The sequence below is a fragment of the Anabrus simplex genome, chromosome 8 (genome assembly GCF_040414725.1).
Source record: "Anabrus simplex isolate iqAnaSimp1 chromosome 8, ASM4041472v1, whole genome shotgun sequence".
Classification (NCBI taxonomy): domain Eukaryota; kingdom Metazoa; phylum Arthropoda; class Insecta; order Orthoptera; family Tettigoniidae; genus Anabrus; species Anabrus simplex.
In genome coordinates, this window is record NC_090272.1 from 146208232 (window position 1) to 146235143 (window position 26912).

The following is a 26912-nucleotide window of genomic DNA, read 5'->3' on the forward strand; positions in this document are numbered from 1 at the left end:
CAAAATTTTGTTATAGTGGTATTTTCGTGTGAAAAATGAAAATCCACAGCCTGCATTATGTAATAAAGCTCTGAATATCATCATTACTGTCTATGCTCCAGGAACAAAAGAGTTCTGGACAACATTCAGTGGCATTCTCCGAAAGATTCCAACAAATGGAGATCTATTTGCAACGGGTGATCTGAATGGACTTTTAGGTTGAGAAAGATTTGGATTCGAAAGAATACATGGAAGATTTGGTTATTCATCAAGGAATGAAGAAATGGATAAAATTCTTCAGACAGCCCTAGCATATGACTTTGCACTGCTCAATACTTTCTTGAAGAAAAGGGATGAGCACTTGATAACTTACAAAAGGGGAGGAATGTTATCTCAAATTGACCGCATACTAACCAGGCGAGTAACCCTACGATATTTCAAGAATTGCAAAGTCATCCCTGGAGAATGCCTAACTACTCAACACAGATTCCTGGTTGCTGACTTTAAAATGAGGGAAGTGTTAGGACTGAAGAGCCAAAAGCTGCCAGTAAAAACCATAGACTCCATAGAGAGGAAGTAGCTCACCTTCTAGATGTTCTTAGTGTAGGCCTCTTCCAGTCCTTTTACAGACCTCTTCCAGGTTTATCAAAATGAAGCTGAAGGTACTGATCATCATCAGCCAAAAATAAATCTTAGCCTAAAGTTAGGTCTAAGGCTAAGGTCTTAGGTTCAACGGATGCCAAGCGAAGACAGAGGGCCCCAGCTTCTGTTCATACGTTTTTTCGGGGGCACAGTATTCTGATTCATATAGAATGGCTACTTTAGGATAAGATTTATTTTCGGCTGATGCTTATGACAGTTAAGTGAAACATGTCCCAACTTAGAACACCAGTTGTAATGTTTATATCCTAAATATAAGGAAAGATAAGTATTGGAAAGGTGGTGTAAATTATTATTCTTATTCTTATTCTTATCTGATGTCCAATACGGTCTACAATGAGATTTATTACTTGTAATGTAAACAGAGTCTGCCAGTAAACTCATGACAACTGTGTTTTGGGATCGAAAAAGGGTCTTGTTTATGCCCGCTACGACCGCAATTAACGCTGACCGGTACTGTGAAACCCTGAAAAAACTCAGATGGGCAATTCAGAACCGGAGAAGAGGAATGTTGAGCAAGGGCATAAATATTCTCCATGACAACGCTCGCCTGCACGTCGCCCTGCAAACCATTGCTCTTCTGCAACAGTTTCAGTGGAACATCATCACCCACCCACCCTATAGTCCTGACTTGGCGCCCAGTGACTATCACTTGTTCCCTAAGTTGAAAGAACATTTGGCTGAAAAGCAATTCAGCACCGATGACGAGGTAAAAGATGAGGTTCACAACTTACTGAAAAGCATGGCTGCGAGCTGATATGACATGGGCATACAAAAACTGACACAGCATCTACAAAAATGTATCGACCAATAGGGTGATTATGTAGAAAAATAGCTAAATGTTCAAGCTGTAAAATGATGCAAACCATTGTAGAAATAAACAGGTCTATGTTTATAAAAAAAATAGAAGACATTTTTGGAATAGCCTTCGTATGGAGTGGAGTGGCCAGGCTGGACAAAATTTGGAATGACACTATCAAAAAATCTCTGAAAGTATCACCAATCTCAGAAATTGAGAGAACGTTCAAACAGATTTTGTCACTTTCAAATATGTTGATTTGAAAATTCTATCATGTTTTTCCCTGTTTCTGTGTAGGCCACTGTTATTGCACAAGATTAAAGCTCTTATTTTCCATAAGTATTTAAACCCCTAGTCATCATTCAAGCTGAAGAAAAGGAGGTAGGAATTAGTGAAGTTATTGACAAAGTATTGTACTTTCTAAAAATAGCTAGTAAATGAGCACAAAGACCTGCCTGTTACTCTGATTGCTTGTTTGCAAGAAGCTAACAGCATTAACTAGCTTCAGAGGGCTTACAGAGCTAATGAAAGTCCTAGTCGCTTATTAAACATGGAAAGGTATTTATTGTGTCATAACACTTGTTATAGGGTAGATCAGAATACCCTAAACTTGCTGGTGATCATTCGGTACAGCAATGCAGTAGCTTAGAAGTACAAATAAAGAGCAATACCATTCCTGCTATCTTTGGTTTCTGATGAAAGTTGATTATTGAATGATGAATGTGTAGTTCAATGGTATTAAAATCAAGGCTGCATCAAAAATTCTACCACTCTGTTCATTAACTACCTTGGAATGACCCATTTCCCCAAGCTTCAAAGATAACACTCAAAACATATCTTGTACCAATTCTAATGCATGGACTGCAAGCACAAACTTTCATCCTCAAAAGACATGGGGAGAGAAAATAAGGAACGAGAATATCCGGCAACAACTTGGATTGGACGAGAGAGAGTTGAAACCCTATAATTAAACAGAATAAAATGGTATAGACATGAGTAGGGCGGCTCCAAACACGACCCCAAGAAGTTTGTTGTTAGAGGTCCAGAGATAGGCCTCGTGATGCTTGGGAAAAGAAAATTTTCAAAAACCTGGCCAAAAATATATAAAGCGGAAGCAAAAAGTAGAATGTCAGCCGTGGATGGACAGGATGAACTGGAGGAGGCATGTAAATATCTGTACCCGGCTTGCTGGAGTGGGAAACTGAAGATGATGATGATTCCTGGTGCCTACCATCGTTAATGTTAATCTTACTTAAGAAGCCCTTACAACAGGGTGGGAACAAATAGTAAATTCTTATCTTCCATGCTTCACACATTTTTATCGTAGTTGTCCGGCTCCATGGCTAAATGGTTAGCGTGCTGGCCTTTGGTCACAGGGGTCCCGGGTTCAATTCCCGGCAGGGTCGGAAATTTTAACCATAATTTGTTAATTTCCCTGGCTTGTGGGCTAGGTGTATGTGTCGTCTTCATCATCATTTCATCCTCATCACGACACGCAGGTCGCCTACGGGAGTCAAATCAAAAGACCTGCATCTGGCGAGCCGAACTTGTCCTCGGACACTCCCGGCACTAAAAGCCATACGCCATTTCATTTAAAAATATTTTTTTTAATCGTTGTAGAAAGGTTACTGAACCAATACTTGAATATATCATTAGTCCCAAAGAAGGCCATGAGTAGACGGCTACATGATGAATTATCTAGGGGAGTTACTTTGCCAAGGGGAACAATCTCAGCATATATTGGTGAGGAAGGGCTGGGGAACTGGATAACTTATTTTTATCTCACAGTTCCTCTGGATCATACACATGCTGATAAGTACGGGTACTGACATACTTGTCCTAGTACACTAATAATCAAGCTTTTCAATCCATACTATAGGAATAAATTCAAATGTAACAAAATGTGACAAATTACCTGTATATTGACGAGCCACTGAAGAATTTCATTTATCCCTCTCTGTCCATCAGGTATCCTCCATACAACTAGATATAAGCTTCTTTTGGATAGGAAGTACTGATGAGTGGCATAATATTCACGCTGACCACCAAAGTCCCATGTTCTGTAATAAAAATATACTCTTAACAAAAGAAATCAACGTCTCCTCGTATTTTGTGAAAAAAAAAAAAAGTAATTCAAAATTAGCACATAAATTCTGCTGATATATAGCAGATGCTGATGGCATAAAAAATTAACTTTGAAATTTAGTCAGAGAAGGAAAAATTACCGGAATACTACAGGTCCATACGATGACTGACCCCGGAGTTTCTTCTCAAATACCCAGTCACCAATATCTACTCCAACAGTGGACATGTTAGCTCCTCGAGAAGTCTTCACATTGATATTCTTATTGCCCATTCGCTTTGCCCAATGCTAAAGAAGAAAATATATATAATGAAAAAATACAAAAAATAAAATAAACGTGAGAAAATATTTCATATATTAAGAATTTCTTCTCCTGAATTTTCATTTTTTTTTTTTTTTTGCAATCTGCTTTACTTTGCGCCGACACAGATAGGTCTTATGGCGACAATGGGACAGGAAGTGGGAAGGAAGCGGCCATGGCCTTAATTAAGGTACAGCCGCAGCATTTGCCTGGTGTGAAAATGGGAAACCACGGAAAACCATCTTCAGAGCTGCCGACAGTGGGGTTCGAACCCACTATCTCCCGAATACTGGATACTGGCCGCACTTAAGCGACTGCAGCTATCGAGCTCGGTCCTGAAATGTTAAAATACAATGCACATGACCAGACATCATCAAGAAAGTTAATTTAAATGCCATGGTGAGTGATTATTGTATTCAAAATACTTTTATGATTGATGACTACACTCCCTGAGTGGCTCACAGCAATACTTAACAGTTTTAATCAGTTTATTAAAACATCCAACAGTTTTGTATAGCTTTATTCAATTCTGATCCATTATAAAATACACCAAACATGTAATTACAGTTTCTTAAAACCTAATATATATATCAACTATAAATGTTTCCTATTAATAAAAGTATGATCAACTTTTTTTCTAAACTCCTTTTTAACTAACAAGGATAATGATGTTGCCATTGATGCTTTAACGGCCCGTACTTATAGACATGATACTGTATAAGCTTTGGGGCTTATGCTGTGTCAAGAAAATAAGGTGAAATTCTTTACGTTTCGCAGAGAACTGTGCTCTACATCATCAGAAGAAAATCTTGACTGTGCACGAGAAAGGCTCCTTAAACAATGGCGTTTGAAACCATAACATCATTTCCATCTGTGTGAAGCTGCAGCACACGTTAAATATACCGAAGGCCAGGAAAATATATCAACATGCTAGCAAGGCTCTTGTGATCGAGAGAGTGCATTACACTCTTAAGGAACTGGATGCAGACTCCCGAGAGTTGTTAAGCAACACTCTCTCGCAGGAATTGTGGTTGACTTTCGATCGCGTTACTGCTATACAGACTGAACTAAAATTCAACCAGGTGTCATTCAGACAGAAATCGAAGTTCCTCCGATTAGCTCAAAAACCGGCGGTCACTCGCAAGAACCCGGATGCTAGCGAAACTGTCGTCAATCTTTCCAAGAAATCCTTGGACGAGAACCAAATGGCAGTTCTAGCTAAGGGTCTTAATTTCGCTATCGCTCCCTCTAAAATTCGTACTGAGGAGATAATTACTTCCTTTGAGGCAGCCATCCACAAACTACCTACGAATGAGGCTGAGGAGTTAAGAGAGAAAAGTGTGAGACTCATAAGGTCCGCTGTTGTATCCACGCCCAATTTAACACGAGGCGAAAGGAGAGCTCTGAAGGAACTTAGAGATGATTCTGAACTGACCATTCTCTCAGCTGTTAAGGGCAATGCGACAGTGGTTATGGACATTGACGAGTATAAGAATAAGACCTCGGCTATATTATTAGCCAGTTTACAGTGAGCTCACATGACCCCACCACTCGTGTGTCTAACGCCACCGTGAAGCTCTCAAGGCAATCTTCAATTCCAAAAGAGGAGGCCAAACATCTGTCCCCGGGGGATGAAGTGCCACCCAGGTTATATGGACTGCCTAAGATCCATAAAGATGTTCCCCTCAGATAGGTTCTCCTACGTATGCTCTGGCTAAATACCTAAGCAAATTGCTTCAGCCACATATAGGACGTACTGAATCATACGTCAGGGACTCTCGGTATTTCATCAACAAGCTGTCAACCATAACCCTTCAACCTAATGCACTTTTGGCGAGTTTCGATGTGGAGTCCTTGTTCACTAAAGTGCTGACTGACTCGGTCATGTTTCTCATTGAACACCTGTTCCCTGAGGACATAACTAAGCTATTTTACCACTGCATGACGTCCAGCTATTTCCTTGTGGGATGGGAATTTTTACGAACAGATGGAAAGCCCACTTTCACCCGCAGTGGCTAATTTCTTTATCGAGCATTTTGAGGAGGAGGCTATTGCTTCGGCGCCCGTCAAACCTGTGATATGGTGGAGGTATGCTGATGATGCATTTGTGGTCTGGACAGAAGGTCCTCAGAAACTTCATCTATTTCTAAACCACCTAAATCAGCAACATCCTTCAATTAAATTCACTATGGAGATGGAGTTGGACAGATGCCTTCCTTTCTTGGATGTTCTAGTAAGAAAGAAACCAGACGGCTCCTTAGGACATACCATCTATCATAAGCCTAACCACACAAATCGCTATCTTAATGCAGATTCTCACCACCATCCAGCACAAAAACAAGTCATTCTCCCAACGCTCGCCAAGAGGGCGAGACAAATTTGTGAGCCATCAAATATCCAGGTAGAGATGGACACGCTCAAAGTCACGTTCAAGTGTAATGGTTACAGCGATTTGCAGATTCATAGAGCCCTGTATCCCAGAGAAACGACCAAGCAAAGCTCACAGAAGGTAGAAGTGAAGGAATTGCCTGCCTAATTGCCTTACATTCACAACACCACAGATCGAATTGCTAAGGTCCTCCGCAAATACAATATAAAAACCATGTTTGACACCGCCACTAAAATTGCTCACAGTTTGGGTAAAACCAAGGACAAATTATCCCTACTTTTACATCCTGGGGTATACGAAATTCCCTGTACTTGCGGTAAGGTATACATCAGCCAAACATGCCGGTCCATTGGTACCCGTATCAACGAACATGAACATAATATTAGTCTCAACCAGCCAGACAAATCAGCAATAGCTGAGCACGCTCTATCGTCGGGTCATGATGTCATGTTCCAAGATGCTCGAGCTCTTACCCACACTAGACACTACAGGTCCAGGATTATACGGGAAGCTGAAATACGTAGAAATCCTAACAATTTCAACAGGGACACTGGCTATCAATTAAGTAATACCTGGTTGTCAGCCATTAAGGATTTACATAGGTAGTTCCCTTCCCTGTCCCTTCACTACTGTTATTTCGTCTTGGTGTTTTCCAAATTTGTACGTTCCTCATCGCCAGATGTTTCTTTCTAGGCTTGTGTTAATGTCTTGCACCTGTCAATGTCATATGTTACGTACACATATTATGTGACCCCTTAGACTGATGGTTTGGTCAGCTTCCACTTCGAACGCTAGTGCTGTGCCACGTCCAAGGAGCCATCTGGTGACGAATGAACGTACCATTTCCACTTCGATTATAACGTCTGATTTAAAAAGTCATTGTTTAAGAAGCCTTTCTCGTGGACAGTCGAGATTTTCTTCTGATGACGTAGAGCACAGTTCTCTGCGAAACGTAAAGAATTGCACCTTATTTTCTTGACACGGCAAAAGCCCAAAAGCCTATACAGTATCATGTCTATAAGGATAAAGATGTATGAACTCAAGTTTCAAGGCCTTAAATAAAATTTTAAAAAATAAAGAAGAAGAAAACAAACCACTCACACACACCTGCTGGCAACTGTAATGAACAATTCGGGACTACACATGGGAATTTAAAAAAGCATGCAGTTGCAAGTTGAAATGTGATATAAGGGAACTGCTATTCTGATCCAATTCCATAACCAGTATTCACGACCACTACAGCTTCATACACATTGCAAAACACACATCTAGCAGGATTAACTGTTTGTGAGAGATCTACTTCACAGGAACTACCCATGCAGAATACTATGGAAGGATAGTTTTTTATCTACCTTGTGACAACTACAGTACACATTCTATTTAAAAAAGCAGAAACAATATCAGTTTGTGAAAATTTGTAAACAAAGAGGAAACAAAGACAATGCCAGAATATGGTGACCATAAAAGCCAATGTGGAGTGTAGTGCAGCACAAACAATATCAGTGGAAAGGAGTCTGCAAACATTTAGAGTTTATATGAGAATCTGCTGTATTATTTATTTATTTATTTATTTATTTATTTATTTATTTACTTCATGCCTTCATTTGTGGCGAAGTTAAGGCTCATGGCCCTCTCTTACACTTAACCACATATCTAATAAACTTCATAAAACAGAATAATGAAATGATATAACAAAATATAAATCCTAACCTCATTCATTCTTCCATTCATACAAGCTGGTTATACATTTAATAGGTAATCTCGGCAAGACCGCTTGAAAGAAGCTAAGGAAGTGCAATTCCTAACACTAACTGGAAGGGAATTCCATAGCCTTGCACCAGACACTTGAAAGGAGCGGTTAAATGAAGATGAGCGATGCACAGGAATTGAGAATGTAGTAGTTGATCGTGTGTTGTGTTCATGAGAGGAGGAGAGTAAATTAAACTTTGAGGATAAATACTGGGGTTTAGATTCATTCAACAGACGAAATACGAGAGTTGCAATGTGAAGATGTCGTAGTTTATTGATTTTTAACCAGGAGAGAATTTCATAATAGGGGGAGATATAAGTTGAAAATTTAATAGAAAATATAAACCTAATGCACGAGTTCATTGCCCTCTGTAATTTTAATGTCTGTTGCATGGTGGCATCTATCATTACAATACCACAATAATTAAGTATGGGAAATATGAGGGTCTGGATAAGTTTAATTTTCAAGCTTAGTGGAAGTGGCGAGTTTTGAGAGGGTGAAGTGACGAGTGAATTTTCCTACAGATGCTTGTTATGTGCTCACTCCAATCTAGTGTGTCACTTATGATAATCCCAAGATTTTTTACTGACTTCTGAAATGGTATAGCTACACCACAAAGCAAAAGTGAAGAATAACTTCTTATTAAGGATATTTAACTGCCTTTGTTGCCCTATTATAATAGCTTATGTCTTTTTAGGATTAATTAATAAACAGTTCTTATTAGAATAGGAGCTAATCAGATTTAAAATAGAATTCATCTGATGAATTCCAAACTCAATTCTAATGTGCAGTACAATTTTTGAAGTGTAATTTAGCTAAAAAGAAAAGTGTAATAATATCCAATTATTTCAATGGCACCTTGCTTTATTTGAGGAGATGAATGTAAATATCCACTAAGCCAAACAACAGAGTGTTACTGAGGTACTTTCAATATAGAATTTTAACACGCATATAGCTTCTAAAATAAAATGGCTTTCCCTGAAATTACCATCATTTTCTGCTTTATCAAGGAATCATGCACTTCCCCTCCATAAATTTCTCTAAAGGAAATGAACAATTTATAAATACCTCAACTGGTTTCTTCTTATAAGAGCCAACACCCTCTTGCCTCAGTTGTTCTAGGAGTGATGTTTTTCCAATACCCTGTACACCTACAATCATCAGTTTCATGCGAGCATATGGTCTGGCATCTTCTAATACAGATTTCAAGTAGCCAATTACATCCATGGTCTTGTACTTCTTAGATTCTATCATGGATTTCAGTGGTTCTTGAAGACTACAACCCCTGGTATTCAAATTCCACAAACGAGACAGCAGACCCATTTGAGGAGGAAGTTCACTAATTTCTATGAAAGAAAACAGCAGTTTTAAAATAATATATTATATTTTCTAAGCAAAGAATAAAAATATTACACTTTTAAAATAAAGAAAATTTTGTCAATTATAACAAACTAGAAATGATAACGTAGCTTTTGGGATTTAGCCATGTCAAGAAAACAAGGAGAAAATCTTACATTTCGCGGAGACTCCACTCCGCACCTTCACAAGGGAAAGCACATCTGTCCATGAGGAAGAGTTCTCTTGACACGGCAAAAGCACAAAAGCTAGATTATTATGTCTATCAATATGGATCGTGGAAGAATCAGTCTAAATATAACAAACTATTAATTTATTTAATGTATGGCTTTTAGTACAAGGAGTGTCCAAGGTCATGTTCGGCTAACCCGGTGCAGGTCTTTCTATCTGATGTGCATGGATGACCTGCACGACTGGGTGTGAGGATTCTAAATTCCCATGGAGGGAATTAGATATTTTGCACCAATAGAGCATGTCAAAAACATATCAGATGTAAGGCTTTTCAGGCGTTTGCTCTATTAACCAGCGTTTCGTCTTAGGTTTGACACTAGACTCGTCAGAGTGGGATGTGTCAGACCCTACCCACTGATGCTGGGTGTATGCAGGTGAGGTTATCAGCAATTCCGGAATTGCTAGGCGGGCAATAATTCTATTGTGGAGATTTATCTCCCGTATGCAGTTATCAGACTGTGCCTCATATATAGGCTTCTGATAAGCTCACCTGCATACACCCAGCATCAGTGGGTAGGGTCTGACACATCCCACTCTGACGAGAAGACGAAACGCTGGTTAATAGAGCAAACGCCTGAAAAGCCTTACATCAGATATGTTTTTGACATGCTCTATTGGTGCAAAATATCTAATTCCCTCCATGGGAATTTAGAATTTTCCATTCGGAATTGCTAGGCGGGCAATAATTCTATTGTGGAGATTTATCTCCCGTATGCAGTTATCAGACTGTGCCTCATATATAGGCTTCTGATAAGCTCACCTGCATACACCCAGCATCAGTGGGTAGGGTCTGACACATCCCACTCTGACAAGTCTAGTGTCAAACCTAAGACAAAACGCTGATTAATAGAGCAAATGCCTGAAAAGCCTTACATCTGATATGGATGTGAGGAGTTGAGGATAAAAAGGTACGGAGAGGGTGAAACCCAGTGTCAGCACCATAGCCTACTCCTGTCAAATAACTCCAAGGAGTCTGCTCAAGGTTAACATCTTCATCTGACAGACAAATCTCCATGTCCTCACTCCACATGAACACAGTGGAGAGGTTTGGAAGTGAATCCAGGTTTCTGGCATGCAATCTGATGATTAGAAATTGTATACCACCACCTCTCCAGCCTGCCAGCCAACGTTCTGATGGTGAAAATGTCTTTTCACCAACAGGACTCGAACAGGCTAACCACGGTGTCAGGTGTCAGATCGTTAAAGACTTGATATCTTAATGATCATGACCAGTGGGAAGGATACAACTAACTAATAAACACTATTTTACCAAACATTTCCTGTAAAATGATCAATATAAACTTTGAATTTTGGAAGTAATTTAAGTCTAAAAACTGATAAAACAACTTTAATTATTTTCAGAGATACTGAGGATCTGGAATCTAGTCCTGCAGGAGTTCCTTCACGTGCTAGTACATCTACCAAAACTAACTAATATGAGCACCTTCAAATATCACCAGACTGACCAGGATCAAACCCACCAACTTTGGCTCAGGTTGTTAACACTCTTCCATCTGAACCACTCAGCTCAGTACTGATACAACTAAATAACTAACAAGGGGTACCCTTGACCTCAAATGCTCTGAACCGCATGAAAACATGCTTAGAATATATATTGCTCATCACAAAAGCAGTGGTCTGTGGCTTTTCCATGCAAAATTCCAGCATTTGCCTGCTAGTGCCATTACATGATGGCAGGCCTATGTTGTATCTGCAATGACAAGTATAGCAGCAGTACGAGTATGTCTCGTAGAGTGTTTGGTTGCGGGTTACAGGGTAAACTGTGTACATTTGCACCATGAGGAGAATTAATCTCATAAACGTTGCCAAAATAATAGAGACAAAGCTGTGACTTGTTCAATATGGAAACACAATCGGAGTCGAGTGTGTGGAGTACACAAATATATTATATAGCATAAGAATGCAGAAATACAATGGGGATGACACAGATATGCATGAAGTTATGCTGGATAGATATACTGATTTTGAAGGACAGGAAGAGCCTGCACCTGCAGGTGGCTGTCCAAGCTACAGTATTCAAGACTTTCATCTCCTGAGCAACAGGAGCCATCAAGTCAAAGCGAGTACTAACTATCATCATCATCATCATCATCATCATCAGTTTTCCACTCCAGTTGCCCGGGTGTGGTTTACGAGCACTCTCCACTTCTGTCTGTCCATGTACCACTCTTCTCTCAACACGACATCCCAGCTGATTCCTCTTGTTCCTATGTCCTCTTTCACTTGGTCCAGCCACCTCTTCCTAGGTCTTCCTACCGGTCGTTTTCCGGCCACGACTGTGTGTAGCCACTGTTTTGCTGTCCTTCCATCGTCCATTCGTTTGACATGGCCAAACCATTTCAAACGGGCCCTTGTCACTTTTTCATTCAGGGATGAGTACACACCAGCTTGCTCCCTTATTCTTTCATTCCTTACCCTGTCCCTTTTTGTCTTCTGTACCATAGTTCGTAGGAACTTCATTACTGCGGCTTGTAGTTTGCTGTCCACTTGTTGGGTTGTTGTGCAGGTTTCTAGGCCATATGTTATTATGGGGGTGAAGTATGATTGGAATAGAATCTACTTGTTCGTTCCAGAGGAGGTTCCGAACTTGATGGTAAAACTGAGCTGATTTTTGAATGCGGTTGTTAATCTCATGCTGTATTCTGTTATCACTTGAAATGATGCACCCAAGATATTTATATTGGTCTACTGTTTCCAGCTGTGTACCTTCCAGCATTATTTTTCCTTTCTTCTTCTGCCTGTTGACAGACATAGTAGCAGTTTTCGATTTATTTATTGTTAATCCGTGTGCTTTCAAATGTTCATTCCAGGTGTTCAGCCTCTCTTGGACTTCCTTCTCTGTATTTCCCCAAATTACTACATCATCTGCAAATGCAAATGCATTGATGTCCATATTGTTCTTCTGCTTAATTTCTTTCATGACTTCATCCATGACAGTGATAAAAAGTAATGGTGAAAGGGTACTGCCTTGTTGCACTCCTTTAGTGGTTTGGAACCAATCAGAATTACCGTTTCCTATCTGTACGCAACTGCAGCAGTCTTCGTAAAGCATTTTAACTTTCTGGATAAGCCCTTTGGGTACATTCTTCTTTCTTAAACATTCCCATATAGTCTTCCTTGGTACACTATCAAATGCTTTTTCGAGATCCAAAAACACTAGTGTTAAGTCTTTACCCTTCTCCCAATGCTTTTCTAACAGTATTCTAAGTGCAAATATGAGATCGGTAGTTGATCGGTGTTCTCTGAATCCATATTGTTCTTCCTGTAGTTGTGGTTCTATTATTTTCCTTAGCCTTTTTTCAAGTATTTTCTCAAATATTTTCAAACCATGAGACAATCAAGTGATCCCTCTATAATTGCTACATTTCTTCCAGCTTCCTTTTTTGAAGAGAGGTATTATTATTCCCTTTTTCCAATCATCTGGAACTTTCCTATCCTTCCATATTGCATTAATTACTCTATGAAGCCACTGTATTCCTATTGCACCAGTTGCTTTGATCATATCTGCACTGATTTCATCAAATCCTGTAGATCTTTCTTTGGGCATACTATTAAGGGCCGTCTCTACTTCCTTCCATGTTGGCGGACTCTCTTGGTCAGGCTCATCATTGCAGCTTAAACTGACCTGCGTGGTTACATCATTGGAGTCTTTCCCAGTACTGTTGTATAAATTATCAAAATAGGATTTCATGATCTTCCTTATTTCTGTCTCCTCCCTAACTATGTTACCATCTGGTTCCTCTATTGCTGTTATGTATTCATTGTCTCTTCTTATATTTCGTATTGTTCGGTAAAGTAATTTAGAATTAGCTTTGCTGTCTTGCTCTAGTTTATCTGTGAAATCAGTCCAAGCTTTCTATTTTTCTTCGGCCACAATTTTCTTTACTTGTAACTTCTGATCTCTGTATTTCTGCTGCAGTTCGTTTACTCTAGATTCGTTCCTTTGACTTCCTTTTTGCATTTCTTTGTCTCTGGCTTTCCTGGTTTCATTTTTCACTTTCACAGCAATCTTCACCTGATCGTTCCACCAAGGAGTTTCTTTTCCCTTCATTTTGCTATTAGTTTTACCACAAACTTCTAATGCAGCTCCGACAATGCTTTCTTTGAATCTAGTCCACTCGATGTTGCCTTCTTGTAATGCATCTGATGGTAATTTATTGGTCACTTTTTTTGTGTATTCAACTTGTTTCTCTGTCTTCTTTACCTCCCATGTCTTAATTTTTGGTTTCCTATATTTCTGAGGTCTATAAATTTCAATGTGCTTTATTGTTGCGAGGAGAAGTCTGTGGTCACTGTCCAGGCTTTCACTTGGTATAACTCTGACATCACATATGGTCTTTCCTGCTTCATTGTCAGATATAAAATAATCTATCAGAGTTTTAGTATCTCCATTCCAACTGTATCTTGTTAGTTTATGACTTAGCTGCTTCTGAAACCAACTGTTGTTTATTCTCAAGCCATTCCTTACACATAGATCTAGAAGACTTTCTCCTTCTGGGTTCCTGTCTCCATAACCATGTGGACCTAGTACATTTTCATATCCACGCCTGTCTGATCCAACTTGAGCATTTAGATCTCCCATTATTATGATATTTTCCTCTCGTTCTATAGCTTCTTCTAAATCAGTTCGGAATTGTTCTTTTTCCTCTTCGTTACAGCCAGTCTGTGGGGCATACACCTGGACTACTGTCAGCACACTCTTGTTAAGAGAGATGTTCAACTTAATAATTCTTTCATTAACATATATTACCTCACTGACGACATCAATGTCCTCTCTTAATATAAAACCTACACCATTTTTGGCTTCTGTTTTATTTCCATTCCAATGTAGTTTGTATCCTTTTCTTAGCTTATTTGTTCCTCTTCCCTTCCACTTTGCCTCACTCAGGCCAAGAATACAGAGGTTCCTCCTTTCCATCATATCTATCAGCTCCTCGCTTCTGCCAGTCAGGGTCAGGATATTTAATATTCCAATTCTGTGTTTAGGACTCTTTCTTTTGGGCTTCTTCTCAGAACATCGTACTTGAACATCAGCCTTACGGTCATCATACGTTGCAGATGTTTGAGAAGACGTGTCTATCCGGTATTTTCTTTGCGTTCCGAGGCTCGTTTTGTAGTTGAAAGCAATCGATATAACCCTTCAGTTGACTTGCTAAGCCTAACACTGCTGGGGATTTTCTGTCAGGGGTATTCTCCCTTAGCCTTTGGCAGTCCCCTACCTCACTGCAAGGCAGCAGCTGATGAATTTATGTGTCATTTCCTACACAAGGGTCTCATCAAACCTTCTAGGGGAAAACTCCTCCACCCGTAGCTGTTGGTCTTCCCCTAGTTTGTCGGGTTTGGTGTCGGCCGCCCAACCCTCGGCCAGACAGTCGCAGGTAGTACCGTCTACTGTCGGATACGGTATCAGGATCACTCCTGACCTGACTGTACGAGTACTAACTATCTCCACCCAAAAAGTTAAGACTCAGTGTATTAGGGAAGGTACTGATGGCAGCATATTGGAGAATATTTATGAAGACTTTTACAATCACACCATCAACTATTATAGCAAACTAATGAGATGCTATAAGTGCAAAGCAAAACTTTGAAAGAACAAGTAAAGTTGCAATTTAATATACATCAACAGTTCACTATTAGCATCAGAAAATATGGACACTAGAAGTGTCTAAAATGGTTGGTCTGGATGATTTCAGAGCTTTGACTTTTTAAAAAACTGAAAATCTCGAAGCTAAATAAAGAATTTCATCCCTTCGTTTAGTTAATTCACAGAGGTTTGCAGTCTGAACACGGAAAGGCATAACCGTCTATAATGAATATTGGGTTATCAAATTTAGGTCATAATCATACTTCAAAGTCAGCAAGCTCACAACTACTTCAGTTAGCAGTTATTTTAACTTTTACACTGACAGTTGACACCAGTCTTTCATTGCTTCTCATTCATAATACACTGAACTACTCCCAATGCTGTATGTAAAGATACTTTTTTCAAAGACATAATGAAAGCTATAAATTAAGCAGGATAAGGAGCATATAGAGAGAATAACTTATCATGGCAACAATGTGAAAGATCTGCTAAGTGCTTGTTGGTCTGCACTGCCAATGTAAAAAACATTCTTTTCCTCCCTTACAGCAAAGATACAACATTGAAATATTTTATCCTGTATCTTTCTACTCTTTTGCATCCTTCTCCATTATTTCTTAACCAACTAGATTATTATCTTTATTCGGGCTTTGTTCGATGACTAAAATAGGAATTCAATTAAATCCTGCCATCAAATTATTCAATCCTTTTTTAGATAACTAGCCTTACCTGGATTGCCACTGATGTTCAGCACAGAGAGATTGCTAAGTTCATGAATGTTGTGCGGGATATCTCGCAGTTGGTTGTTGCTTATGTCAAGCATGCTAAGGTTTGGAAACATAAGCCGTGTTTTATTCTGAGCAGGACTCGGTGAATTAAGCAGGTCCTGCAGAGGCAATAATTACAAAACTTTAGATGGACAATTCTTTGATCTCATATCAAACTGTAGTAACTTCTAACAAAAGTCTCACAGATTTTTACAAACTATGCATTAGAGAAGGCTGTTGGGATGTATGCAAACAATTTTCATCTCTTACTGAACATGTATGGACAAGCTACAGCAAAGAGTTGCATATGTCTGTCTTAATCTACAAGGATATGGAGGGAAATTATGCCTAAAGTTAGTTGTTATCTGGAAGAGCATTTCATTTTCCTGAGTAAAGTTAGTTGTTATCTGAAAGAGCCTTTTATTTTCCTGTTTCATTTATATATTTCTGTCTTTCTTTCTTTCTGTATTTATTTATACATTTCCAGAGCACAAGATGCAGCTACATTGCAAACTTCTTACTCACTAGTATTGCCAATAAATGAATTAAGTGTTTTGTTCTAAATGCTGTAAAAATAAACCGTATATTTTTAAAGAAAGAAATAATTTATAATAATTTTCTGTAGGTGGTAGGTAATGGATCTCATATTCATTGCATTCAATGCTCATTTTAAAGAAATTATGTATATGATATCCTATCCTTTCAAAATAAAAAATAATATTCTCAAATGAAATGGACAGGTGTGATAGAGGGGTGCAAGAAGGATGTTCTAGAAAGAAATGTTTACGTCAACCAAGTGACGTCACATACATAAAAGTCTGGAAGGCTGGTGATAGTAGAATATGCTATGATGCAAAGAAGATGCAGCAGACAGTCCGGAAAGAAGACAAAAATGCTGATTATAATCAGAAGAGAGGTTGGAGATGACAGAAGGTAAGATTAGAAGATTAGTCCATTTTAAGGTATAGATAGTTGATATGTATATATATGACAATTAATTGTGTAACATGTAGAAGGCCTCCAGAAGAATTTCAATTAATAAATAAAATCACAATGGCACCAGTTTCAATGTGAGGGTGTGACAAGAAACAAATTAATTACAAATTGTTTAAATAATCTACTGGAAACTAGTTGAAGGAGTTCTTTTATCATTAAACCATTTATGCTGACATATATTTTTGATATTTCAGTTACAGGGTTTTATTTATAAGTCTAGAATTGATTTCATTGTTATTATAATTTTTGGGGGGCAAGAATAGCAAATTTATAAAAATTCAACGCAATTCTGCAGATTTAAATTCTCTTCCAAAACTTATTGAAACAAAGTCTTCTTTTGCTATTATTCTGTATGATAAATGTGTAAAGCTGTACACTTCTTAAGATTAACTGTTTAAGTGACAGTAATGTCCATTACCAATCTGAAGAAAGAAATCAGAGAACTCTAATTCTTCTGGTTTCGTCTGCAAGTATACTTATATTGACATAGAAATTAATTTGGTAAATACAGTATATTACTCACAGGAATTCTTAAATTCTTTAAATCTGTTGGGACTTCCATTGCATTGTGTCACACCTAAAAGCCTCTATACGAGGGGGATCAAATATAAATGGGAATTATTTTTTAAAATTTATTGTATCAAACAAAAACAAAATACACATAGAGATCACTTTTCTATAGTGTCCTGCCTTCGATACGCATTTTCTCCATTGGATTGGTAAATTTTTGATGCCGTCCTGATAGAAAGAAGAGGGATGTGTGCGGATTCGGTTTCACAAAAACTCTTCTACACTTGCATCATCATCGAACCGCTGTCCTCCTAGGTCTTGTTTGAGGGGTCAAAACAAATGGCAGTCGCAGGGCGATAAATCTGGACTGCAATTTATGAATCTCATTTTTTGTCCCTTATTGGCATCACCTCAACTAAGGTTAGGTTGAATGGAGAATCCCACCTTCCAATACCTGTTTGTTTTTTACTGTTAGTCTATGTAATTATGTAACATAATCCAGCTTAAAATCGAATTACATTATTTAGAAAAGTACATGTTTCATTCCCAATCTGGAACATCTTCAGCTAAAAAAAGATACAAAAATTGGCATAAATGAAATAAAAAACACATATGATGATGATGGTGATGATGATAAGATAAAATGTTTCTTCTTAATGGGTTAAAACCTCAACAAGTCAATGTCAAGTTTGAGATTTTAAAAATCTGACATAAGTAAGGGATCTTCTTTCTTCAAAAGCTGGAGAAGTATGTACTTTCAATATCTTGAGGATAGACTTAAAATTTAAAATTTGTGATCGGGGGAAACTCCTAAAGAATAACCGAAGTTGAGGTTAAGTTTTTTGTTATAAAGTTTTAAGATGTTGGAAGGGAGTCTGTAACAAAAGAAATAAGTAATAATAGATTTTTAAATTCTGGGATATATAAGTTCAAGGGTGTAGACTGTGCCATTTCTTATGTTGGACAAACAGAACGAAATATCCTAGTGAGATACCAAGAACATGTAAATGCCGAAAAATACAAGAGATATTCGGCTATGAGCTTACACATGATCAATTATAATCATAGTTTTACTACAACAGAAAGAGACTTAACCATTTTGCAAACTTTAAATAAGAGTAAATTGATGAATATTTTAGAAAACATTTATATTGAGATTGATCAGAACAAAATCCTAGTCAGAATGTAAATGAAATAACCAATAATATAAATATACTGTTAGAAGAGGCTTCCAACCTAGATTTATGTAGGAAGGCCATCAAAAAGGATCCGGTAAAACATCCCGTATGTCTTCCTCCCATCAGCTTCACTCCTCACAACATTTTCCCTACTTTCCCCTCTGTTTTTCCTCTTTTGTCTCATGCTCCTCTCACAGCCATACACATACACACTCAGTCAGCCGATGAAGTAAGGGAAGAAGTAAACATAGCAGGATTTTCCGGGAGGTAAGCATTTTCAATGTTCCTTAGACACTTCACCACTGTATATTTACGTTTTTTCTTTATTTCCATTTTTAAAACAAATTTTCATTTCTTTCGTTACAGACTCCCTTCAACATCTTAAAACTTTATAACAAAAATCTTAACCTCAACTTTGGTTATCCTTTAGGAGCTCCCCCCCCCCCCCCCCCCCGATCATTGTATTTTAAAATTTTACATTTTAAGTCTATCCTCAAGATATTAAAAGTACAGACTTCTCCAGTTTTTGAAGAAAGAACATCCCTTACGTCAGATTTTTTAATCTCAAACTTGAACAATGACTTGAAGTTTTAACCCAACATGAAGGAATATTTTATCTTATCATCATCATAATAAGTGTTTTTTTAAATTTTGTTTATGCCAATTTTTGTATCTTTTTTTAGCATTAGGAATGAAACATACTTTTTTAAAATAATGTAATTCAATTTTAAGCTGGATAATAATTACATAGACTAGCAGTAAAAAACAAACACGTATTGGAAGCCGGGATTCTCCATTCAACCTAACCTTAGTTAAATCTGGACTGTACGCAGGGTGTTCCAGAGGTGTCCAGTGAATTTCCTCCAGGCATTGTCATGGAGAAGAATGAAGTTTCGGATCAGTTGCCGGCGTCGCTTGTTGTGATGCCCAGCTTTTGGTTCATCCGAAAGGCGACAGTAATAGGCTGCATTAATTGTCGTTTGATCGTGAAGAAAATCCACCAGCAAAACGCCCACGGAGTACCAAAAAATAGTTGCAAGCACTTTTCCAGCAGATGGGCGTGGCTTTGGTCGTGACTGGACCTGCTGTGTCTCTTCGCCGCCACTCCATGCTTACTTGCTTGCTTTCTTTGACTCTGGGGTGTAGTGATGCACCCAAGTTTCATCACAAGTCACAATACAATGCAAGAAAACCTCATAGCGACGCAGGCGTCTCTGGCAAACTCCCTGGCGTAAAGATTTTTGTTCCTGGTTGAGGAGATGAGGAACTCACCCGGCAGACAATTTTCTGAAATGGACTTCATCTTGGATGATGGTTTGAACACTTCTGTAACTTACTCCTACAGCTAAAACAATTTGCAAAATTTTTATTTGCCGATCTTCACCAATAATGCCACGAATGGCAACAATGTTGTCTGAAGTGATGCTTGTTCGGGGTCTCCTTTCATGAGGTTCATTTTCCACAGCTTCTCCTTCTGCCACAAATTTTTTAGCCCACTCATACACTTGAGCCTGTAAAAGTGTTTCTTCCCCAAACTGTGCACGGAGCCATCTCAAAATTTCGGAAGGTTTGGTGCCCTCTTTTGTGAGAAATTTGATAATGATGCGTTGTGCAACAGACATGTGCACCTCTTGCTCAACCATGGCGTACTGAAACAGCCCAGCTCTCCACTGTTGTTCGTGCGTGCAAACCCCCTCTCCATACACCCCCAACAACATCCTGTCAAAGCCCTGCCTCAGAATTATTACTAACAGCAGCAGTACATTCAAATTCCCGTTTATATTTGATCCACCTTTGTATTAACTGGGTAAGCAGTTAAACAGCTGATACACATACCTCAGATCCCCATAATAACTCTTCCTTTCAAAAAGATTGCAATTTCCAGATAAAATTTTCCTTTGTCATAACAAATAAAAAAGCCCAGGGACAAATGTTCAAATATGTTGGTTTAAGGCAAGAATATTTCTCTCATGACCGTTTATATGTCAGCTTATCCACATCCAGTAGTTCGTATAATTAATGCAACACTGTCTACAGAAGCATTTCATTTTGAAAACTGTAACTGCCATAGAACAGTGGTAATTTAAAAAGAAACATTGCAAAGTATACTGAAAGTGTACAGAGAGAGTGACAGCATGATCCACTCTTTCTCAAACCATCAGGAACATTTTTTTATATAATTTTCAGTGTTCATCAATTCTATAAACAGCCACAAAAACAATTTCCATGCACGCAAAGCTGTGGATAAAAGCTAGTTGCGTATAAAATCATTTTCACTTTCCAGTTCCTTGGATGTGGCATGTGAGTGTTCTCCATTTAAATATTTCCTTGTACTATTCCTCTCTTGACTGAGCATACAATTCATAACAGACATACCCATTCAGATTCTTCCTTTTCCGATACAGTCAAAATAAGTTGTGTCCATATATCTATAATAATAAACCTTTAATAAAAGCAAAACAAAATATAAATCAGTTCAGTAGAAACAGCAAGTGGACTGTCCTACAAAATGGCCTTGTGTTTTAAATATACAGATTCTAAGAATACTATATGGGAACATCTTAAAAAGGAAGAATGTAGCTGCAGGACAAATCCAAAAGAGTCAAAATGCTTTATACAGTCTGCTTTAGCTGTTAAACAACTAAAATAGATTAACAGGCATGAAATAACTGCTTCACACTGTAGTTTTATTGGAAAGAGACCTGTTGGAAGACCTATGTACAACCAGATGTGAAAAAAGATGAACACCTACAGGAGTCAGCTGGGATACAATCCTAAGAGAGGAATAGTACAAGGAAAGATTTACATGGAGAACACTCACCATGCCACATCCAAGGAACTGGAAAGTGAAAATGATGTAATATGTGTTTGCTCTCATTTTGTACTTTCTGGCAAGTGTGCTTATAATGAGGCTAGTTAATAGTAAGAACAAAGCAATGAGAGCAGGGCGTCAAAGGATTATACAGTTGAAAGGCTTCTCAATATTACCGTATTTACGCGAATAATCCCCGCCATTGAATAATCCCCGCACCTTAACTTTAGGAAGGCTAATTTTGAAAAAAAATGCCGACATTGACGCAAATAAAACCTGCACCCCAATTTTGTGCCTCAATTTTTTTTTAAATATGCGGGTATTATTCGCGTAAATACGGTAAATCAGTGCAGGAGTAGTTTAACTTATTCATTTACAACAAAATTACGCATGTTATTTTGAAAAAAGTAACTGTCACAGAACGGTGGTAATTTAAAAAGAAACACTACAAAGTATTAAGTGTACAGTGGTGGAAGTATTTTTGACTGAGCATACAATTCATAACAGACATACCCATTCAGATTCTTCCTCTTCCGATACAGAACTTGCTCCATCATCATCTGTTGACAACTGTATTCGACTCAAATTGTTATCAGCGAGGATAAGTGTACGTAAATTATCAAGACGCAAGTGGCGTCGATGAATGCAAACTACATTTAAGATAGCACTGCGAAGTGATCGACGTCCTGAAAATAACAAATTTTACAACTGTCAGTAATATTCACAGCCCATAGTGGTACTTTATAAAAATGATGAAAGAAAGATTTGAAAAAAATTTTCAAAGACCTTAGTACAGCAAGCTGATAAGATTGGATAAGATAAAATACCAGTAAGGTGTTTTATTTATCCTGGCAAAGTTAGGGATGTACTCCCTTTCTTACACTTAATCACTCTTAACCTAACATACTTTTCCTAATAACTACCTTTAAATGATATAAATAATAATGGTAACAATAAGATGAAGAAATATGTTAACACTGATAAAACTAACAGTATGAACAAAATAACTAAACCTAGTGATATTAAAACAGAATTATATCACATGTACAAAACACACACTGTACATACAGTACAAATGTATGAACATTAAATCCGAGTCAATGTAAATGTCTAAATACCCCAATTACTAATTGAATGAATGTGTCAAAAAGATACCAAAATTACTGCCGTCAATTTAGAGGTGAAGAGAAGAAATATTAAGAAGAGGAAGTAGTAGGAGAAGCTTTGAAGTCACAACTAGACGATTCATTCATGATTTACTGTAGGATTGGGTATTTTCGTTATAGTCTGTGAAGAGGAGTTTGATGCAATCACAGAGATAGGCTGATTGGGAAATTTTACGAATATTATTTATATATACATTTTGAGGTGAGATTATGTTGTACTAGTTGTTTAAGAAGTCTCGAATCCTGCACCCTAATGATATGTCCAAAGAATCCCAGTCTCCTCTTAAGCATAGTATCTGTAATGGGTTCTAGCTCTTTGTACATGACTTTGTTAGGTATTATCTGCCACTATCCATCTTTCTGGTATTTTTTGTTGATGCAGGTTCTTCCAATTCTCCTTTCAATTTTCTGAAGTCTGTCAGTCTTTGATTGTTTATTCAGGTGTTTCTGCTGCATATGTAGCTCTGGTTTTATAACTGTGTTGTAGTGTTTTATTTTTGCATTTATTGATAGATATTTCTTTCTGTAGATGTCCCATGTTAATTTTTTGAGCTTTAGCTAATCTATTTCTTCTTATTTGGATTGCATTTTTTTCATGTAGGTTATGTGTTATTACTTCTCCAAGATATTTAAAATGAGTTACTATTTTGATTTTATTACAATTTATGGTAACTTCTTTTAGTTCTATTGGTTTTTGGAGAATAATTTCTGTTTTTTCAAAGGATATTTCAAGTACAATTTTATTTGCAATGTTTTGAAGTTCTTTTATCTGGGTTATTGCATCTTTTATGTCAACTGCTAGTAATGCTAAATCGTCAGCGAAACCCAGGCAATCTGTTTTGATTTTTCGGCCAATCTTTATTTTTGCGGGACATATCCTAAACCATTCCCTTATTAACATTTTTAGAGCACAATTAAATAATAGTGGTGAGAGCCCATCTCCCTGCCGTAGTCCAGTTTTAATTTCAAATGACTGTGATGTTTCACCCCTGAACTTCACTTTTAATTTGGTGTTAGTGAGAGTCAATTTTATCATGTTTATTAATTTGGGGTGTAATCCAAGGTGTCTTAAAATTTTAAACAGGAATTCTCTATGGATGCAATTGTAAGCTTTCTTGAAATCTACAAATGTTATCACCATATCTCTGTTTCTTCTCCTGCTATAGTCCGTTATCAACTTAGGACTCATGATCTGATCAGGACAGCTCCTCCAGGGTCTGAAACCTCCTTAATATTCACCTAGTTCTTTCTCAAGTTAAAAAATTGTCCTATTAAGGATGATTATTGAAAAGATTTTGTATGTTATGTCTAGACACCACAAATAAGATAAAACTGAATACAAAACTCAAGAATACAAACCTTCGCTTTACCCTTACGCGAAACAAACCAAATACACGCACAATTTCAACCGAGGAAAGGGCACGAATATTGGAGCGTCTTAAGAAGTACTGGGAGGCCCGCAAAGCCCGAACAATCCCTTCAAAGATACCTGAACGATGGACTGACTAAAGTGATCCTATGCAGTCATAAAACAAGAGGAAGAAGATATATACATTACGAAGCCCACAGATAAATCTGTCACAAGCATTCTGAGCACACTGTAATATCCTTGCCCATTCTACTCCTAGGTATTATAAACAAGATCGTAACAATCAAAATGAGGTAATGCAAGTAATTCAATAAGAATTTTCATTAATTTAAAACAGAAAGTGAATTTAAATTTACTGAGACTATGTAGCATTCGGTATATTTTTCTACACAAACATTCTCTCTCTCTCTCTCTCTCTCTCTCTCTCTCTCTCTCTCTCTGTTGGACCAGTACAGATGTTAGTCAAATATTACATCAAGATTCCTAACATTCTGGCTATATTGTGTGAGAGAATGCCAATTATGGACAATTGTAGTAATGCTGTTTGATTGAGTTTAAAATGTAATTTAGGGCAACGAGTAATTATTTAACGTCAGTGAGAGGTGAAACAATGATAGGCACTATTAAATGGAATGCTAAAGGAGTCATTTTATGTTTGCCATCAGAACTCAACTACAAAAGAGATCATTTATATTACATTTTGTGACAATAAAGGCAGGGAGTGCAGGAGGTTGGTGGGAGGATATCAACAGCAACAATGTGGGTGGTGTCAGCAGTGAGATAATACTGTGGTGAATTGCTGAGGCATGCAATAAGAAAGTAAGCTGAGCTCCTTCGAAGATGCTGGCAGCAGGGTAATAGAGTACAGATGCTTGGAATGACCTGGAAACAAAAACTGTGAGATGTGTAACCCGTAGTGGGTGACATGGTACATGAGCTGCAAGAAAACGTTTAAGTTTTTATTCTGGATGAATCGAACTATTGGACGGTGATCTCAAGAGTGTTTTCTATACATCAAGAAATTGTAATTTAATTTTGTTTTCTCGGTAAAAATGTTTTGTGCATCTTGAGAAATTGTTTTTTTTTTCTAGGTGAAGACTACCTGAAAATTATTTTGAAAGAAAATTATTTAGAAACAAACTCTTTGGACATTTGAAGGAAAAATGTGTTATTATGTTTTGTGTATCCCAAGAAAGTTATGTTATTTTTTTTTAGGTCAAAAGATTATTGGATAAGACTGTTAAAGAACCTTTTAAAAATGCCTCAAGATATTTAAGATATTTATTTGATTATTCAATTATTCCAGTGATAACTAGAGAACTTGAAGATTGTATAATTTGGTCTTGCTGATTTTATATTTTAAAATTTTGGTCCAGTTTAAAAATGAACTCCCTATACTGACACGTGTAAGAAATTGATGGTTCAATTGTTGCGTCAGCAATTTCTTCATGGCTTGTCGTTTGCTTGATGCCCATATAAGGTTAGGGTTTTTGTAATTGGTTGTAATTAGAAGTTTTGTAATTGGTTTAACATGGAGGTGTTTTCCGATTGGCGGTTTGATATCGAACGATTTCCGGTATGATGTGAGGTACGTGTGTGCTACCGTTTTCTTGTTGTCTTTCGTTTTCGATCTTCGAAGAGGTCGGACGCGCGGTGCGCGCGGTCCGGGCCTACGGGGCCAACCTACCCTAAGGTAAGCACGTTTAATTATTTTAAAATTTTGTAATATGTGATTTTGTTTTTTTCTTTCTAAATTTAACTTTCATGTGTTTCGGCCTTTCTTATTAAATTTCGCGAAATGTAAATGTTCTCATCCTGCCAGGAAATCACCTCGAATCTTAGTTTGGGCTATTTCATTTATGCCTCTGTGTTACACGAGGCCACCTTTTGTTTGGAGGTTTTCCTATTTTAAAATTTATATTATCCCTTAAGTTGCTATGTGTTAATTTTCCCTCAGGTTGCCTCCAGTAGCTCTGTATAATGAAATTACAAGAAAAGTCTGTAGTTGTCCTTTGATGGACCATCCAGAAGATTGTTTGTTATATCCTATCTGGTTTATTGTTCAAGATTCAAGTTGCAGTTGTATTTCTGTTTCTTTTCACGAATTGTGTTCTATAGGTTTCCGTTCTTGTTTTTCTAATTATATTTTATACGAAGGGTATGGGCGAGTACGTTCTTTTCCTTACAACATCCTACGATCTTACAGCCTCATAGGGTCCTAGTCCGCTTTCCATTTCTGTAGTTGTCATTTAGACCTTTAAGCTTTAAGTATCCTATCCGTATCTTTTATTTTATTTACGATTCTATTTTTGATGTATGTAGCCAACCTTATCCTTGCTTCTGTTGGGTTTTACGTTCACATTTTATGCATCTTTTTGGTAACCGACCGGTAAATGTCAATAAAGGCTACATTTGGTAGCAGAGCGTGACAATAAAGGCAGGGAGTGCAGGAGGTTGGTGGGAGGATATCAACAGCAACAATGTGGGTGGTGTCAGCAGTGAGATAATACTGTGGTGAATTGCTGAGGCATGCAATAAGAAAGTAAGCTGAGCTCCTTCGAAGATGCTGGCAGCAGGGTAATAGAGTACAGATGCTTGGAATGACCTGGAAACAAAAACTGTGAGATGCATTGTCTGGAATCTTCCATTGATCTATAATGTGAGCAAAGCTGGGAAGTACAGGGCAGTTAAGAGTGACGCACAAGATAGTCAGCAAGTCCTGAGCAAATTATTTGGGAGCATGATATAGATGTTGATTCCCATACGGAATCTGAAATATTTGTTTCGAATGAGTAAATTTATAATACCAATATAAATGGTTCGTTATTGGACATTATAAATTTTCCAGCTAACTCATTCCTGGTTGCCAGCGTTACGTCACCGTGCGCTAGGCTGGGCTCATCAGTTGGTACCTAGCACACCTACCAAGACGCACAGCTAGTGCATACCGTGGAGGCCACT

At 37.7% G+C, this 26912-nt stretch overlaps 1 protein-coding gene across 1 annotated transcript in view; it reads right to left on the bottom strand.

Annotated features, from left to right (window-relative positions):
* The window catches only part of Lrrk (Leucine-rich repeat kinase), a 483935-nt gene that overhangs the window by 158547 nt on the left and 298476 nt on the right, over positions 1-26912 (bottom strand). Inside the window, exons 20-24 of the mRNA XM_067152496.2 lie at positions 21930-22102; positions 15883-16039; positions 9030-9307; positions 3664-3809; positions 3354-3498 (exon numbers count right to left, since the gene is read on the bottom strand). Of these exons, the coding sequence (XP_067008597.2) occupies positions 3354-3498; positions 3664-3809; positions 9030-9307; positions 15883-16039; positions 21930-22102 (899 nt within the window). The remainder of the gene's footprint in view (positions 1-3353; positions 3499-3663; positions 3810-9029; positions 9308-15882; positions 16040-21929; positions 22103-26912) is intronic.